This window comes from Crinia signifera, chromosome 4, assembly GCF_055691185.1.
Source record: "Crinia signifera chromosome 4, ASM5569118v1, whole genome shotgun sequence".
In the NCBI taxonomy this organism is placed as follows: domain Eukaryota; kingdom Metazoa; phylum Chordata; class Amphibia; order Anura; family Myobatrachidae; genus Crinia; species Crinia signifera.
Window position 1 is genome coordinate 115038852 of NC_139220.1, and position 15594 is coordinate 115054445.

The following is a 15594-nucleotide window of genomic DNA, read 5'->3' on the forward strand; positions in this document are numbered from 1 at the left end:
AAGCACACTCCTGTCACTGACACAGATGTGATAGGACAGCAGATCAGGCATTACATTTCAAAATGGCCAATGACAGCTCGCCACGTCATGTATTCAAAAAGCATATGTGGCCTTTGACATGTATGGTGTGAATCTTTTATACTTTTCAAACAAGTTATGTGCCATTGGTAGTTTAGTGCTTGTGTACATCAAAAAGTGGCCTCTAAATGTGCACATAAATATGCTACAAACTAAAAGAGAGGAAACATTTGGAATTCTTACGATCTGCCAGATGGAGAAGTGATTTGGAAGCAGTAGCGTCTGTCCTCACAGTCCACTGCCATGACTGAACAATTGTCCAAATCCTGCATAAGGCCACCAGCCACTTCACCTCGATGCTGACACATTAGGTTTCCCCCTTGTGTAAAGAAATACAATCGCTCCCAAGTTGTGGTAACCAGGCCAGTTTTACTGAAAGATACAACACAAACAAATACTCATGAAGTGTGAAAATAATAAGAGTCCAGATAAAAAAAAAAAAACTTAAAGTGATGAAGATAATACAACAACAGAAGATGTATAATTTTTAAACACCCATTAGGCTGTATTTTTGTGACTAAAATAGCAGGTGTTTAGAAGTGATAAATGTTCTATTGTATTATCTTCACAACTTGAAATATTTATTTTAAATGAATCATTAACTTTGATCTCAATTAAGATCTAGTTGCCTACGACAGAAATAATAATGTTGTATCTAACTAAGCAATCGATTTGTACACTATTTACTGTGCTTTTTTGTGTTTCAATATGTATTTCCAATGTATATTCATATTGTTCGTTCTTTCGGATTCATATTTTAATAGAGGAATAAAAGTTATGTTTTACTTTAATTGTTACAAAAAGAGTGCCCAGCAAAATAATCCTTTTCTTTGGTTGAATCTTCAATCATTTGCATTTTAAATATATTCCAGGATCCAGCACATATGTTTTGAGGTTCAACACCATGTTTTGGTATTCAATAAGATGGTTAAAAATATAATACTAATCTAATTATCAGTCTAGTCCTGTGAGGGATAACAAAATACTACCTAATTATCAGAATAGTCCTGTGCGGGATAACAACCAGACATTTCATGAGCATAACCTAGACTAGGACTTGTAACTTCAAACATTAATAAGTATCTCAGCTGCCAATGAGAAGAATTTTCCCAAGGATCAGTCACTGAGGACTAATACATTTACAAATCTGTATTGGCCAATGGCATGTATTGCTAGTGTGGTGGATGGAACATTTCCCAGTTACATCAAAAAATAATGGAGCACGTTGTATCCAGGTCTGTCAGTATAGTTATCGGGAGCACGCCAACCTCTCATCACTAAGACTTTCATATAAAATCAAATACATAATTTTTAGTTGGAAAACGTGTATACCTTACTCTAGGGCTAGAACAGTGCCATGGTCTTGTAGAGTGACCCCCCCCTCCCCCCGTTAAATCGGCCACTGTAGTGAAGTCCGACGTGCCAGTCACCAAGGCAATTCCATTGGGAGATGTTCCCTCCCTCCGGGACGCCTTTCTGCTGGCTGCCGAGCAAATTCCCCAATTGCGCATACGCAGTACCTACATCGGTAGTGCGCACGCACCAGTCCCGGTGCCTGTCATTTGTATTATACAGGTGCCGGGACCATGATTACTTTTATGGACTGTTGCCAAAGCAGCCCATAGAAGCTGTCCGCATGCACAGTACAGATGTTTGTACTGTGCATGCGCCTGTCATCATAGCACAGGCGCTGGGGACCGAGAGGAGAGGCTGTGGAGGTGATAGAAACAGGAAGGTAAGACAGTGCCAAGAAGGTACGAGCCGCCACTGGTCTTGTATATAACATAACTGAAGATAACCAACTTTAAAGGTCTACAACTGGGAGGTATAATATAGGATTCTAATGGCTTTTTCCTGTGTAGTTACAGCTAATCCCCTTTGTCATTTTCTAAAAAATAATAAGGGCACAAACTGTATGGCCGGAGTGTCTTTCAATAAGAATACAAACACACAAGTGAACTTTATGTCAAATATCTCCAGTTTGAATAACTTTCCTAACACTGTGATCTGGAACAAAAATAGCTATTTCATATGCCAATTTGTATTTCTGCATTTCATATTGCACTTCTTGATCCCCAAGCACATACCCAGTGACTTACCCCTAGTCACTATAGTTTTGTAAGCAGTACACATTTACAGTGTTTTAAGCGAATGGTATTACCTTCTCATGTTCAGATAGCCAGCCTTCTGAATGAGGTTACGGTTGATAACGGGTGAGGAAACATCAGCATCCGGTGTATATATGGCATCACTACCAGATAGCAGCTCCTGCTGAGAAACTCTCATGGCCTCGGCTTCTCTGTCCAACTCTCCTTGTATCCTACAAGAGCAGGTAATCATCACCATGTACTGACGTTCTGATTCTTCTAGCTTCATCAAATCTCATCTAAAGACTTGCACACACCTGTACATCTCTCATTTTAGTCCTTCTGAGTGATATCGCTCAGTATATTGCCCAGTGTGTATGCAGCGACCTACAGCCAATGCATGCTCCCACAGGTTGTTAATGACAGCAAGGCCCCCACTGTCACTCATTGCCTGCTGGCATCGGCAAGTTTGTATGCAATTGCCAACACCCATGGCTACCGATATGGTACAGTGTGTAGGCACTTTAACAATTTCCTACTCCCTGTGGCTACAATGTGTATGCATGAAGACCATTCAGTAATATTCATGCAATACAGATATAGAACTATCTGGGTGTATGCTATATACCCACTTTTACTATGCTTAATTTATAAAGGTTAATATGTAAACTATTTTATGTAGTAATGTATGCTGTGATAAATAAAGCTTATGTACATTTATTACAATACAGTTCATCACGTTCTGTAGCAACTGACAGGCAATGTCAGATCTTAGGGTGTAATATGTTAAGTGCACAGCAGTGCAGATATAAGCACTACTCATTTGGCATTTGTGTAATGCTGTACCAAAACACAGAGCTTTAGTGGGATGTCACCAAGAGATACAGTATAAAAGACACTGGAAAATTAAACTTACAGTCAAATAGACTAGAGGTATAAATCCGATAAATCACCAGATTACAACTTTTAATCAACAATATTCACTAAAAAACACTTTAACCTAGAAGATTAAAAACAAAATCACAAAACAAATGTAAAAAAAATCAAATCAAAAGCAATCAAACGAAGAAGTCCAAAGATAACTCATCTTACTTTTTACATAATCCGTTCCAGTTCTAATAAATTTGAGTTTATCATTAAAATAACCTACATTTTAATAAAAATCTCAGACTTATCAAGTCAAATTTGAGGTTACCAGGCCTGTGCAGAAAAGCACTGGGGCTTTTGACTCCTCCTAAGCAGTGAGTATCAGGGTAAAAAATAAGTGGAACTGACAAAATGACAACTTAGCGAACCCAGGAGCACAAAATGGATGTGAGGTGCATAAAAAAAATAAAGAAAAAAATTATATATATATAAAAATGTAAGATTCTACAGTTAATGACAAAATATTTTTTTTTTTTGTATTTGAATGAAATGCATTAAAGGCCTGATAAGTTGTTGCATTCATTGCTTACCACCTTAAGCTACCTAGGGGATGTGCAGTATTCTAGATACAGAGACCGCTCCACTAACCAATCAGAGTTGTCGCTTACAGGTCCCAACCACCACACACAGACACAGTGATGAAAGCACCATCATGTGGACCAATCCGTGCTACACACAGACACTTCCTGCCAATGTTTTGGGGGGTGTCTGGCCTACTTGCATTGCTCAGGCAGTGATTTTATTGTTTTATTTGAGTGCACACATATTCCACCCCTTACCACATATTCCACACATGTTAACCCCTTACCGATACAGCCTGTTTTTGCCTTCCTGACAGAGCCCTTTTTTTCAAATCTGACATGTATCACTTAAGTGGGGATAACTTTTTTTGCTTTTACTTATCCCAGTGATTTTGAGATTGTTTTCTCGTGACACATTGTACTTCAAGTTAGTGGTAAATTTTGGTCGATACAGTCTGTGTTTTTTTGTGAAAAATATCAAAATGTCGTAAAAAAATTGAAAATTTTGCAATTTGCAAAATGTTAAATTTTCTGCTTGTGAGACAAATAATCATACCACTCAAAATAGTTAATAACTAACATAGACCATATGTCTTCTTTATGTTTCCATCATTATTTCAACCTCCTTTTAATTTTTTTGGACACTAGGAGGCTTAAAATATGAATAGCAAATTCTCAAATTGTCAAGAAAATTTCAAACACTGATTTTTTTAGGGACCAGTTCAGTTCTGATGTGACTTTGAGGGACTTGTATGTGAGACACCCCCATAAATGATGCCATTTCAAAAACTGCACCCCTCACAGTATTCAAAACAGCATTTTGGAAGTTTGTTAACCCTTTAGGTGTTTCACAGGAATTAAAACAAAGTGTAGGTGAAATTTCAAAATTTCATTTTTTTGCAGATTTTCAATTTTAATACATTTTTCTAAGGAACACAGTAGATTTTACTAGAGAAATGTGACTAAAAATTGATTCCCCCAATTCTTTTGTTTTCATAAATATCCTATATGTGGCCCTAGTGTGCACGTTGACCAAACCACAGGCTTCATAATAGAAGGAGCACCTACTTGATTTTGGAGCCTCCTTTTTATGAGATTATTTTTTAGGCACCATGTAGGTTTCTAGGCACCATAAGATGCTAAAAGTTAGGAACAAGTGACCCCATTTTGCAAACTACACCCCTCAGGGAATTCATCTAGGGGTATAGTGTAGGTACTTGTGTATTTTGGCGGCGCCCATCGCATTGCATACCATAACGTATACGATGGTATGCGATGCGACGCGATATCGTACGATAGTGCACGATGGCATACAATTTTGAAATTGTATGCCATTGTACATGGCATACAATGCCATACGATGCGATGCGATTAAACATTGTATAAGCACCCTAATGGGTGCTTATACAATGTTAAGCACCCAATTGGGTGCTTACAATGTTAAATGCACCCCCACGCCACCCCCCCACTATAAACGTGAACCCGAAGCGTGGCGAGCGCAGCGAGCCCGCGAGGGGCGGCGGTACGCGTCCTACGACCTTTTCATACCCCCACTATCCACGTCGGCGTGGAGTTGAGAATAGAATAGTGTGGCGAGCGCAGCGAGCCACTGAGCCCGAAGCGTGGCGAGCGCAGCGAGCCCCGCGAGGGGACGCGGATACCTGTGAAGCCCGCGAAGGGACGCGTTTACCTGTGAAGGTATCCGCGTCCGCTCGCCACGCTTCGGGCTCGGTGGCTCGCTGCGCTCGCCACACTATTCTATTCTCAACTCCACGCCGACGTGGATAGTGGGGGTATGAAAAGGTCGTAGGACGCGTACCGCCGCCCCTCGCGGGCTCGCTGCGCTCGCCACGCTTCGGGTTCACGTTTATAGTGGGGGGGTGGCGTGGGGGTGCATTTAACATTGTAAGCACCTATTTGGGTGCTCAAAAGCACACTTTAGGGTGCTTATACGATTTTTGGTCGTATAGGGGGTCAAAATCGTGTCGCATCGCATCGTATGCCATCGGGTGCATGGCATGCGATGCGATGCAATCTGTCCGTCGTACGACGGACATCGGGGGTGCCGCCAAAATACACAAGTACCATAGTGTACATTTCAAACCCCCAGGGGTTTCACCAATTTTGGTACAACTGGGCTGTGAAAATGAAAAATTACATTTTTTACACAAAAATGCAGTTCTGGCTCAAAAATTTTCATTTTCACAAGGAATGAAGGAGACAAAGCACCCCAAAATCTGTGCCCCAATTTCTCCCGAGTACGGCAATGCCTCATATGTGACCAAAAAATACCATTTGGGTGCATGGCAGGACTCAGAAGGGAAGGAGTGATATTTGGATTTTGCAGCACACATTCTGGTGGAATGAATGGTGGGTGCTATGTCGCATTAGCAAGACCCCCGAAGCACCAATACAGTGGAACCCCCCCACAAGTGACCCCATTTTGCAAACTACACCCCTCAGGGAATTCATCTAGGGGTATAGTGTACATTTCAAACCCCCAGGGGTTTCACCAATTTTGGTACAACTGGGCTGTGAAAATGAAAAATTACATTTTTTACACAAAAATGCAGTTCTGGCTCAAAATTTTTCATTTTCACAAGGAATGAAGGAGACAAAGCACCCCAAAATCTGTGCCCCAATTTCTCCCGAGTACGGCAATGCCTCATATGTGACCAAAAAATACCATTTGGGTGCATGGCAGGACTCAGAAGGGAAGGAGTGATATTTGGATTTTGCAGCACACATTCTGGTGGAATGAATGGTGGGTGCTATGTCGCATTAGCAAGACCCCCGAAGCACGGTGAAATGATGAACCTAATAATCCATAGATGTGTGGTATATTTTAAAGCACTCCTTCATACATAGGCCGGGTTTGTCGGGGCAAGTTTCACAGTGGAAAATAGTTTGCTTTCGTATTCCCTTTTTATAGCAAACTTTGCACCTTTTTTGTGTCCTGCCCTTTTTTCCAGTGGAGGGGATTTCGTTAGGAAAATGCTGCCCTGATACAATACGGGGGCCAGTACTAGAAGTACTGGGGCCAGTACTAGAAGTACTGGGGCCCTCTGCCTGCTGGTTCCCAAATATTAGGCCCTTTATGACTTCCTCTTGAAAGTGCATAAATGTCCCCGTCTGGCTGGTAGAACGGAATAGTACGTAAGCGTTATACAGTGCCATTTGGATGGTATACACGGCCAGCTTCTTATACCAGATTTTTGTTTTCCGCGGGGCACTGTACGGCTTCAGTACCTGATCTGAAAGATCCACTCCGCCCATGTACTTATTGTAATCAAGGATACAAATAGGTTTTGAGGTGTGGGTACTGGTACCTCGTACAGGGACGGAGGTGGTACTGTCTCCGTGAATTGTTGTCAGTATAAGGACATCCCTCTTGTCCTTATATTTGACCAACAACATATTTTCGGTGCATATTCCCCTGCTTTCACCCTTTCTCAGTAATTGGGCAACGTGCGTTTTTGGGAGGCCTCTTTGGTTCTTGCGCACAGTACCGCAAGCTGCTGTACCTCTTGAACCAAGGGCCTTAAACAGGGGGATGCTGGTGTAAAAGTTATCCACATAGAGGTGATAACCCTTATCCAGGAAGGGGTGCACTAAATCCCAGACAATCTATCCACTAACACCTACGAGGGAGGGGGGCATTCTGGCGGTTCAATTCTTGTGTCCTTCCCTTCATATACCCTAAACCTGTGGGTGTACCCTGAGGTACTTTCGCACAGCTTATACATTTTTATACCATACCTTGCCCTCTTATTGGGAAGGTACTGGCGGAATTTAACCCTTCCTTTAAAATGTATAAGTGACTCGTCTACACAAATGAATTTTTGGGGGATGTACATCTCAGCAAATTTGGCGCTGAAATGATCAATGACCGGCCTGACTTTAAATAGCCGGTCAAAGGTGGGATCATCTCTGGGTGGGCACTGTGCATTATCGTTGTAATGCAAAAATTTAAGGATCGTCTCAAAACGAGTCCGGGTCATGGCCATACGATGAAGTGGGGTGCTGTACAGAACATCTGTACTCCAATATTGCCTAATTTCTGGCTTTTTAACTATGCCCATATGTAACACCAGACCCCAAAACGTCATCATCTCTACTGCATCTACAGGGGTCCACCTAGCAAATGATGACGTGGGGTTTTGGGCAATAAACTGCTGGGCATATAAATTACTTTGGTCCACCATTAAATTTATAAAATCATCAGAGAAAAAGACTTTGAAAAAGTCAATTTCTTTGAGGCCTGTACTATCAAATTGGATTCCTGGGTTGGCCAAAAACTCAGGAACCTGGGGCTCAAAATTGTCTGGTGGTGGGGTCCATACGAGATCAATCATTAGGGGGGGGGTCTCAGCTGCTCTACGGGGGCGTCTTTGAGGGGGTCCCTCATCACTAGAGGAGGAAGAGGAGCTTAAGACAAATGCCAATTCATCGCTTACTTCACTGGCTGTGTCAGTGTCAGAGGCAAGAAGGGCATATGCCTCCTCCGCTGAAAACAGTCTTTGCGATGATTGGGACATTTTTATTATTTTTAAGTGTAGTGTTTCAACACGTGTATAGTGTAAGGGGGGGTACAAACTTTATTTCAACACGGGGGGTATGTAGTGTGTATGTAGTGCTTTAACACGTGTAAGTTAAAAGAAAAAAAAACACTCCTGCGCCAAAAATTGAGCACAGATGTTGGTCAGTAACGTCCGTCACTGATCAGCGCTCAGCGGGCACAGGACACCTACAAAAGCACCTTGGGTGTAAAAAAAATTTTAAAAAAAGACTCCACAGCACCCTCCAAAAAAAAAAATTTAAAAAAAACTTCTGATGAGTCAAAGACAACAGGAATTTGACCCCCAAAAAAAAAAATTAGATAAAAAATGCTGATCAGTGATGTACGTCACTGATCAGCGCTCAGCGGGCACAGGACACCCACAAAAGCACCGTGGGTGTAAAAAATTTTTTAAAAAAAGACTCCACAGCACCGTCCAAAAAAAAATAATAAAAAAAAAATGCTGATGAGTCAAAGGCAACAGTAATTTGATCAAAAAAATAGATCAACCCTGTGCCAAAAATGCTGATCAGTGATGTACGTCACTGATCAGCGCTCTGCGGCCACAGGACACCCACAAAATCACAGTGGGTGTAAAAAAAATTTAAAAAAAAACCCCACAACACCCCCAAAAAAAAAAAAAAACTGCTGATCAGTGATGCAACTGATTAGCAGTGAGGGGCAGCAGGCACACAACTGTGGGTGCAACCTGACAGGGTATATATAAAAAAAAAAAACCCTGATCAGTTAGTTTATACTGATCAGCACAAAAGGGGGGCAGCAGATACAAAATGATATCACACAATTTCTGACACAATGACGCTGCTGCAGCAGCAGCAACACAAGCACCAGGAAGTCACAGGAGCTGGCACGGATGCCACCAACGCTGATCAGGTAAGTATAGGGCACAGATGGGCACGGAGACCGCTCTGCACGCTGTTCCTGACCGGAATGGCGGCTGCAGAGCTGTCTCTGGTATTTTCTATGTGGTGTAATGGCTGTGATTGGTCCGTCGTTCCGACGGACCAATCACAGCCTTTTGGGGGCAGGTGGGGTGAGGTGGGGTGACACCAGTGTCACCCTTACACCCGGTGGTGATTGGTGCTGTACTTAACAGCACCAATCACCAACGATCCCTGTGTCACCGGCGAACGTTATTCGCCGGTACACAGAAAACGCTGTAATTGGCTGTTCACATTGAACAGCCAATCACAGCGATCGCCAATGGCGGGGGGCATCGCTGCCCCCCCTGGGCAATGAGGGAAGATGTCTGCTGTCAGGGACAGCAGACATCGTCCCTCTGTCACCGCGTCTCTAGACGCGGTGACAGTTACAAGTCATGACGTACATTTATGCCATGTGTCGGGAAGTACATCCCGACCATGACGTAAATGTACGTCAAATGTCGGGAAGGGGTTAATTGTAGAATTGTTTTTGTTTTTTAATACAACAAAATGGGCTTGATGATCACGCCAACCGGCATCACTGAGGTGTGATGTTGGCCTTACCATGTATGGATGGAGCAAAATGCATGCTTCCAGTGTACATTAAATATGGGCCTCAACAGATGTACGAAAATGATCCAAAAGTGTAGCAAAAGATTCGTTGTATATTGCATAACCTAAAATGACACGGTATGATTCTCTATCTCCATGTGTTTTTAGTTACAAGACACACACACACACAGATTTGCAGTACATTACTGTTCGTGCTGATAACAGAAGTTTTTCTGTTTTGGAAAGAAGATTAACATCTGCTTACCGTTCAATCATGCCTGACAGCGATGACATAAAGCCATCCATTTTTTGGGAAAACATCTCACAACCTTTTTTCAAAAAAGAAATCTGCAAAACAATAATCAAGAGAGAATGCTGTGAACACTCTTGCAGAAGTGTGACGTTCTGAAAAAGGGATACAAACGAACAGTAAGGACGACTGAACCTACAAATGTACAATCACCCTTTTCAAGACTGGTGGAAGCTTTTAGCTTTAAAATACTTTTTACCAACGAGACAATTTACAACCTGCCATACGTAGATACAAATAACCCATATTACTACATTTGGTATGCCATGTTTTCCACATGTATATCGCTTGAAGCCTTGATATTTGTGTTAATTAAAAAATCTAATTATATGCTATGTACTTTTGCACCAGTCACACAAATCACAAATCATTGCTAGCTTAGAGCGCACATGGCATTCTTCTCTAATACGATTCACATTGGACAAGGATGTGTTTAATGAATACATAAGGGTATTCCTAAACTCACCCACTATATTCCAGGTTTTAAGAATATTCATGCTTGAAGCCAGATGGTTTAATGAAACTAACTGAGGTTCTAAATAAGTTGCATGTGCTCAAGCATGGCTATCCTTAAAGCCTGGAATGGAGTGGAATGAAGAAGTTTGTGAAACTGTGTTTTAGCCATTACAAGTATTCACTGATTTGTTTTAATTGTCAGAAAATGTAATTGCTACCTGTCCTTTTGTGTAACCAAGTATGGGATCTAACATCGCCGTCCGCTTTCTGTACTGGAGAGCATTCAAAGCACAGTAGTATTGCAGTGATGAGAGGTGCTGCTTCCGTCTAGCTTTGGCAACTTCTTTTGCAATTTCTGCCTTTAGCTTTAAAAAAACAAAATATTCAAATTTGACATATGTCCATGAGTAATATAAGACAAGCGGTGACGAGTTATCCCCTTCCAATACACTACTATACCTCTCCCTAGAACTATCCTGCAATGCTGCCCCTTCACAACCACTGCACTCACCTAGAAATAAATTAAGTAGACCCTAGTAATGGATGATTTGAGTACATACGGAGTCACATAAACCCCCCAAAAACATGGATTAAGTGGAACACTTAAAGTACGGCTTCAAGACACCTGTAGCTGAAGCTCCTGCTTGTAACCCTGGGTGAATTGAGAAAGTGTAAAAGGACCAGCGATACCGCTAACATTACGGGGGAAATTTACTAAAGGAAATTTGTAAAAAATAGGTGTATTTGTATTTAGAAATACACTTATTTTTGACATTTACTATCCCGAAAATACGGCAATTCGTATTCGTATTGATGTGCTATCAATACGAATACAAATTGCCGTATTTTCGGGATAGTAAATGTCAAAAATAAGTGTACTTCTAAATACAAATACACCTATTTTTTTTTACAAATTTCCTTTAGTAAATTTCCCCCTATAAGTCAGCTGTTCTAACGGTTTAGCAAACATTGGGTGAATGACTTCGGCCACCACAGGTAGCAGACTCTAAAGTATGGTGCTGCTGCACACCCTCTCATTTAGTTAAGTTAAGGGGGGAAACCAATTACCCCCTTTAAAACATTAGGAGTGAAAAACTGAAATTTTTTGCTAATTTCACCTACTTTTTTTTATTATCAGGCTATCCAATTGGAATGCCTGATAAAAGCCCCTCCTCGCAGCGAAAACACACAGGTTAATTGAAACCAGTGGATAGCGGGTAAAAGGATATCTCCATAACTGTCCCATTCCACTTATTTTTATTTTTCACCACATTGGAATTAAGGTAATAAGTCAGAGAAAAGTAACTCAGTTTACAGCTTACAGGACCTGGGGAGGAGAGGGGGCGGGGAGAGGAGGAGACAGGTCATGCGCGAAGTGTGGAGAGCATCCATTTGGGTCTCTTGTTCTGATCTTGCTAATCCGATCCCCACCCCCTCTGCTCCCCAGGTCCTTACGGGGGAGGGGAACTAGTCACAACCCTTACAGAATAGTCTCCAGCAGCCAATAAGAATCAGGCTGATTCTAATAGGCTAGCTGAAGCTGTCATATCTCCATCAACTGTCAAATGTGATAGAAGCAGCCAATACTAATCAAATTTAATTAAATTTAGCGAGCACTTCCAATAACAATTTATAAATAAAATATTAGTGTACCAATATAGCAGTGGAAAACATAAATTCATAAAAATAGTAAATAATTAATATGCCATATTGTATCCACCGGAAGATAAATAGTGGGGCTGGACTTTCCTATAAGTGTATGCCAGCTGAGTCCCGATATACTTACTCCCAGCAGCAGCAGGTGAGTTGGATGTCATCCAGTTGTCAGGACCAAGCCTGCTGTGTCCAAATGAACCCACTCACTAGCTGCGTGTGGCATTTATAATTGCCACGAACAGGATGCTCCAGTATTTCCTATGGAGGGAGGGTGGCTGGCTTCAATTTCAGATGTAGTCACTGGCTTACAGAGGCAGGTACCAGAGGAGTTTGCTGTGTGACCACCTCTACGCGTTTCTCCACTCTCAATGGTGGCGGTTTCTTCAGGAGAATGGATTGTGGTTGAAACTCTTGGGGTATTTAAGAGGCCAATGTCCAATCCGATTTTTGTAGCCTGATTGGTTTCCATTAGCAACCAGGCGTTGCTGATACATAAATAAAAGTGGAGCAGTGGCATTTTGATTCAAGATAACAATTTATAAGAAATATATTGTATAAATAATAAACAATGAATATAGATATGCAAAAAGAACCATGGCATCACATTATTTTATTGTTTTTAAAAAAGACACATGGCAACATCTAGATATGCCAATACGAATCAGGTCGATTGTTATTGGTTTGCTAGACTGAAGCCACGGCTGTCTGGAAACGGTTGCACTTGCTCTTATCCTGCTTTGTGAAGCCTGAAAGGATCCCATCCAGGAACCCAGAATACGTTGCAGCAGGGCTGATCCCAGGGCTATGGATGGGGCAGCTATATGGAAGAGCAATCAACGTTCCAGTCCTACGGAATTGAAACTTGTACCCCGGATGGGAGCTGGATTTTGGAGGTCACATCTAGACTTGTACAGGCATATATATAAAACATTTCTATACCTTTCATCTGTGTCCACTAGTTTCTCTCTTACCTTTTCATTTTCTCTTTTTTTAGGCAGTCTACTGTACTTTGCCATAGACAAATCATGTTCTAAAAAAGAAGCAAATGCAACACTCAAAATTTATATTTATTAAAATTCCGCAAAAGTGGACATGATAGAACACATATTACAATGGTTTCATAGAATATTTTGTATTCAAAACATACCATTGCTAGCAAGAAGAAAAAGATCTTTTAATGTGCTTACTTCTGCAAAACAAAATAAACAAAAACATAAATTAAATAGGCATGATGAAAGAAAAAAATAAAAGATATTATAAGAAATATGCCAAACTAAAAATAAGTTTTTATTTTTACTTCGGAATCACCAACCATATCAATATAAATAAGTATTGTGCAATATTTTATGAGTGGCGAATACACTTAAGCAACATACACACTAGGCGATATGGTTAACAATATCGCTCAGAAAGGGGCTTCTGAGCGATTTTGTTCACAATATCTTCTAGTGTGGACACTCAATATCGTTACCGATGCATGATCCTTTAATAAGAAGTGATATCTATTGAATATGCAATTCAATTTGTCAATATAGCCAAATGACCTGCATGTTCAGCTGGTCCCAGTGATATCACTGAGCGGTATTGGCGTCTGATATCGTATAGTGTGTACGGACAATATCGTTAAACTTTGACTGAGTGCGTGCACACAGTTTAATTAGAAATGACAATTCACACTACTCTTGCAAATGATGTCCAGAAAGCAAACTGGGAAGATACCGTAGCATGAAAAAGTTGGGAGACCTTCCTGTGCACCAAAAAAGTTAGCAGAATCTTAGAGAAGACTTATGGTTAAATAATGAAGAAAAGTAAAAAAAAGAAGAAAGAAGCTTATGCTGCTTTCCCACTGCCTAAATGGGTAATGACCCGGTATTTGTAAACGGGACTTTAAACGGGTAAGAGCCATAAAGACCCTTTCCCACTGCAGCTCTTAAATAGTAAATTGCTGTTTAAATACCGTTTTTGTCACATTCACATTGTACCCGTTTAAACCACAAAGCAACCCGTTTAAAGCCATTGTAAACATGGGCTGTCATATAAATGGACTTTTCTTGCCCCACTGTACAGTCATCACATGCAGGAAGCCAATCATGTCCTTAACCTTTATTATTATTACTAAATACCGTTTAAGAGCCTTTCCCACTGGCAAAAAAAGGCTCTTAAATGAGTAAAACACTGCTTTTTAACTGTTTAACAAATACAGGTATTTGTTAAATGGGTAAAGCAACCTGGAGCTTTCCCTATTGCAGCTCTACCCGTTTAAAAAGGCTAAAAAAAAATGGCAAATTACCATTTAAGAGCTGCAGTGGGAAAGGGGTATAACTAACTTCATTTATTTACAAAGGAATAAAAAAATATAATATATATATATATATATATATATATTTCATATAGTCAGAGAGCACTCACCAGGCAAAGTTTTGCAAAGCAGGTAAAACGGTTGTAATGAGAGCAGCAGACCTACTCACAAGCCCCTTGTATGTCTTGAAAAAGGGCACAGCGATGCCCGAAACGTCGACCTGCAACTGGTGACTGATGTTGAAATAAAATTACAACCGTTTTACCTGCTTTACAAAACTTTGCCTGGTGAGTGCTCTCTGACTATATGAATTATATGTGGTGTTACCCTGAGCAAAATTCAAAATTGGGAAGCAACCTGAGATTGTCGCAACCCAGCAAGATGTGGTTCTGATGGTGTGTGTGCCGTCCTGACCAGACTCATTTTCAATTTCAAATTTTTTTCAGTTCGGACTGATTTCGAGGGGGGGGGGGGGGGGGGGATCTATCATTACAGAAGGGTTTGCTTCATTGTTTGAAGCAAGACCCTAGTAAGTGTTCAGAATGGCAACATAAAGTATTTAGGAAACAAAGCAACTTGATACAATCGTATGGTGCACTGCAGGTTGTATGTACATGCCCTGTGGCTGGGAAGCAGGCTGAGGCAAACCTGGACAGTGACTTCATCAACATGTTATAAATCAATCAGTGCCTCCAGCGTCATCTTCCACATGTAGAATCAATCTGGGTCCATCAATGGTGGATAGCTGTAGCTATCCACCAATCACAGTTAAGAAAGCTGCAGTAAGAGACAAGGAAGGACTGATGGCAGCATGGCGAGTAAAAGTATGGTGAGATCAGGTGAGATCTGAAGAGTAAAAAAAAAGGAGATATACAGCGCTGAGTTTGACTGAATGAGAGGCTAATACAGTTTAACCAGTAAAATACATTTATTATGCATCAATTAAAAATAATTATAAATTAATATCTATAGAGAATTCTCTAGTAACAGCAAATCAACGGGGGATGTATAAAAAACAATATGGGACAGGTATTGCTCCCGTGAATGGGTTAGAGCAGCAGTTCAAATGCACCAATATTATGGAATAGTTACCAAGTGGGGGTAGAACAGTCACTCTCCGTAGTTTTTTCGGAGAGGAATTAGTGAAGTCCCGGAGAATTGTCCAGCATTTTATGGATCCGGATTAACTCAGTAAGACTGCAGAGT

The 15594-nt window shown here is 41.0% G+C and overlaps 1 protein-coding gene across 1 annotated transcript in view; it reads right to left on the bottom strand.

Moving 5' to 3' along the window:
- The window catches only part of APPL2 (adaptor protein, phosphotyrosine interacting with PH domain and leucine zipper 2), a 97338-nt gene that overhangs the window by 42803 nt on the left and 38941 nt on the right, over positions 1–15594 (bottom strand). Inside the window, exons 6-11 of the mRNA XM_083182290.1 lie at positions 13237–13278; positions 13061–13119; positions 10652–10798; positions 9933–10015; positions 2240–2398; positions 262–450 (exon numbers count right to left, since the gene is read on the bottom strand). Of these exons, the coding sequence (XP_083038416.1) occupies positions 262–450; positions 2240–2398; positions 9933–10015; positions 10652–10798; positions 13061–13119; positions 13237–13278 (679 nt within the window). The remainder of the gene's footprint in view (positions 1–261; positions 451–2239; positions 2399–9932; positions 10016–10651; positions 10799–13060; positions 13120–13236; positions 13279–15594) is intronic.